Source organism: Mytilus galloprovincialis, chromosome 10 (genome assembly GCF_965363235.1).
Source record: "Mytilus galloprovincialis chromosome 10, xbMytGall1.hap1.1, whole genome shotgun sequence".
NCBI lineage: Eukaryota > Metazoa > Mollusca > Bivalvia > Mytilida > Mytilidae > Mytilus > Mytilus galloprovincialis.
In genome coordinates, this window is record NC_134847.1 from 68,420,890 (window position 1) to 68,424,884 (window position 3,995).

Here is a 3,995-nt window from a genome sequence, read left to right on the forward strand (position 1 = left end):
CTGTTTTCCGGGTGTACTTTTTATATATAAACTTATCTTATAGAGTATGTATACGAAGAGGGATAACTCTTAACAACCAGCTCAACTTTAGTACAGCTTTTGACTTCAAACTTACTACTGATTAGAAAAGTAAGGAGTCCTTGTATTCAGAAACCGGTATATATGTATAAGTTTTTTACTTTCTTACTTTATTCGGTATTTTACATTTTTTTGAGTATCAAAAATGGGCCTTTGAAGACGAAACGATCGGCTGGCATACAAACTTTTAATACTTTATTTTTTTGATACCTATAATGAGTTCATTATTGCAAATCCATATGTAGCAAATACTTGGAATATATTATTGACATTTTATTTTAACAATAACGATGCGTGTCTACATTTTTCAGCAGTCATTTACTATGTCCATACACGTGCAGCTTTTTTCACAAAATAATTTACGAGTCATTATCCTTCAGTGTAACTTAGATCGATCCTTATTTTTTGTATGAAAATTGTCGTTGGTCTCGCCGTACTTGATTTCATGATCTTTTTAACATATCTTACTGCTATGTCGAGTCTGATCAATACGGAAAGAATGTTTTTGAGGAAAAGGCACACACAGAGAGGACTAGCAGTTTTACTCAATCATTTGAAGCATCGGTATGTAAAGCTGAGAGGGTCGTCGTATTCAGTAAATAGTAAACGCCTCATTTTTCTCCATTACACAATTCGATTTTCGACCTGCCTCACTTTAACCTTCCTTGTTGATTGCATCCGCCCAAACTTTGAAATAATATTGCTTCAGATATTTCTGAACAATTTATTATATAAGTTCTGATCAGCTGCTGAAGTCTGATTTTGACAGTTTCCAAACACGGATATTTGTTCTCAATATATCCTCATCACAAATGTCACTATCGGAATCCCTTATGAAGGACAAAGATGGTGGTCGAGATAATTTGGGTGATCTCAATGATAAATCCTCGTCGCTTTCGGAATATTCACTCATATCGTCAGAACAAACAGATCCTGAAATAAAAATGAGATAACATGTTAAAAATCGTTTGTTAATCATTTTTTTTTTTGTTTACTATATCCAAAATTTAAAGTATGCATCCTATACACTACTAAATAAAGTATTCACATGTACAGTACGCATACGATTTAATGTTTTGATATTTTAAGAAATTAAAATGTTTATTTTAAAATTAAACAAAACAATTATATTCGCATCTAGATAGGCGTCTATTTTAATTGAAACAATAAGATTAAGTACGGTAAAGGTAGACGAGATTCAACACCAATGAGGTTACAACCAAACGAATAAATTTGTATTGAACATATTTAGTGCAACATAAGTTTTTCAACATACAATAGATGTACAGATGAATATACAAAATGTTAGGTTTATTTGAATATTCCATTACCTTCTAAACTTGATGATGAGCCCATTGTATCTTCGAATATAGGAGCACTTAGTCTTCGTGTAAATGTTTTCTGTTCTATTTGATTGGTAGAATTGTGAAGCGTATGACTACTCATACACCTTCTTTCGTGACCAGAAATAGTTCTAGCTTGCCGCTTATGTCCTTCCCGTTTAGATAATGTTTGTATGGTATCGTTTATATTAAGAAGTTGCTTCATCAATTTTACATCTTGGCTTCTAAGATCAAGCTGAAAATAATGTCAAAAAATAAAATTATATAAAACAAAAGGTATCATAAAAGAATAAATATATTTATATATAAGTAAAAAAAAAATATAAATGAGGGTGTCTTGTTTAAAGTTTAGGTATGAAACAAATACTATATGGCAAAGACTGTTTTCTTTTGTATAAATAACTGTCTATTGTAAACATGTAGAATAGAGAGTTTTTCTCATTGGCACTCATACCACTTCTTCTCATATAAATGTAGAAAAAGTTCCGGAATTAGGAGTATTTTTCCGAGTCTAAATACCGATATTGAATAATGAAAGTTTTTTGACAAAGGAATAATTTTGAAATAAAAATGAAAAATACCTTAGAAATATTAAAGAAAATCTTGGACGTATATATAACCAACAATCAAAAAATAATATCAACAATTTAAAATAAAATAATCGACAACTTACCAGTTCATTTCTTAATGTGTTCAAAGCTAACGTAATTCTATTATCCACACTATTCTGTTCCATGTTTACAATGTTCTACTATTAAATGATAATGTCAGTTCATTTCATCTCTTTTATACCTTTAACTGTTAACTATTTATCGGATCAGTAATTTCAAATTTACCACGCACCCTATAGGTTGTACGTTACCACCTCAGAGTCTTTCAAGTACGTTACACTTGACGGTGTCAATATTTTAATAGGATGTAGTACTCGGTTATTGTAGAGATCACGGTATGTTAAGGACTTTATATCTTATTAGACGGAAATTATCATTTATACAAATAAAAATATTCTTTATGAAAACAACATCTAGACAGTACATGTAGATTATATTTATTATGTCCTTATTGGAAAAGTCGACAACGTTTTAATACGATTTTAAAAAATTATAAAAATGTTAATTCTTTTAGGTTGACACTGCACCCAAGCATGTTAGCCTGTAAAATGACCTTAAACTTATTCACTTAATTTTCTAATATGTGTTCTGTTTTGAGTTTCTACAACTTTTTCACAATATGTTGACCAAAAAAAAAAGGCTTCTTAGTTATATATTGTATGAATCTTTTACTCCATGTTGAAGGTCGTTGTGAATGTGAGACAGCAGTACAATCGCTGTTCATTTACTTTTTGTGTATTTTGTGTATTATTGCCGTGCATGTCCTGATTTTGTGTCATGGATGAATACCCCATATCATTTTTCATTCAATTGTATTAGATAAACTCAAAATCAATGTATCATATAATAATCAATTAAACAAATTGTGAATACACGTACAAGTATGTTTTTTGCACAGACTATTTATTTACCTTGTTAATGCCCAGGTAAAAGCAATGACCACCTTTTTGTAAAGTAATTAATAGTTTAACTTATTACTTTTGACTTTCTTTTTTGTCAAAATATTATTAAATCGAATAATTTGCAATTTATGGACTATTTTATCCCTCTATTTCTTTTATAAAAATAGTTTGGGGCTTCCTTTTTCCTTTTTCCAAATGTATCAAAAAATTTATCACACTAAACAGCACATGCAGAATGATCAGTTATAGACTAATTTTCTTACTTAAGTTTTGATATTTGTTTTATTAAATCTTTTTCATGTAAAACCTTTCACGGCTACATATGTTAAGCCAACATAGGTTTATAGTTGTTCTTTTCCTTTTCTTTTGTGTGTGTGTGTGCGTGTGTGTGTTTGTGTGTGTGTGTGTGTGTTCATTTTTCTTTTCCTTACAACTTTTCCATGATACCTTTTTGTTAATAAAGGTGTATTGATAAAAAGTTAATGGGTATACTTAAATTCATTAAAAATAATATTTTACTTAATATATTAAATGTCATTACGGACTCACTATAGTGCTTAGTACTTATTTGTTAAATTCGTCGAAATCTTATTAATTGCCTTTCTTACTTTTAAAAAATAAAACAAAAAAGACAATGATTCTATGAAATCCTCGAATGAGTAATTCTATAAAATAAACACAATCACGTGCATGTGCTCCACCGCCTTGCATTACACTTCAATGACTTGATAAGTATTCCTTGTAATACGTAGTAGTGGTTATCCCGTGCTTGCTTTTTATACATGTACTCTGGTTTATTAACCACAGGTTATTTGTGGTTTTTAAGTTGCTCTAATATACAGACAATAGTAATGACATAATTCGTCAATGTAAGTATTTTTCTTGCTTAACTTGTAGTTTTATGTTGTATGGATGCTTCATACTCCTTTTCTCTCTTTCTATTCCCGTCTCCCTCATAAGTTTTTATAAAAATAAATTCTTGATTTACTGCATGTTAAGTAAAGACGACATACATATACCAATGGAATTTAAAAGGAAAGTAATTCAAATAAAATGTACAC

General features: G+C 29.7%; 1 protein-coding gene across 1 annotated transcript; it reads right to left on the reverse strand.

Moving 5' to 3' along the window:
* Positions 1-251: 251 nt before the first annotated feature.
* Positions 252-2,305, reverse strand: LOC143048219 (uncharacterized). The gene is made up of 3 exons (XM_076221770.1): positions 2,095-2,305; positions 1,410-1,656; positions 252-1,011 (listed from the first exon to the last, which is right to left on the reverse strand). Exons 1-3 carry the CDS (start codon positions 2,155-2,157, stop codon positions 821-823), a joined length of 501 nt encoding a protein of 166 aa, XP_076077885.1. The 5' UTR covers positions 2,158-2,305; the 3' UTR covers positions 252-820.
* Positions 2,306-3,995: the final 1,690 nt, after the last annotated feature.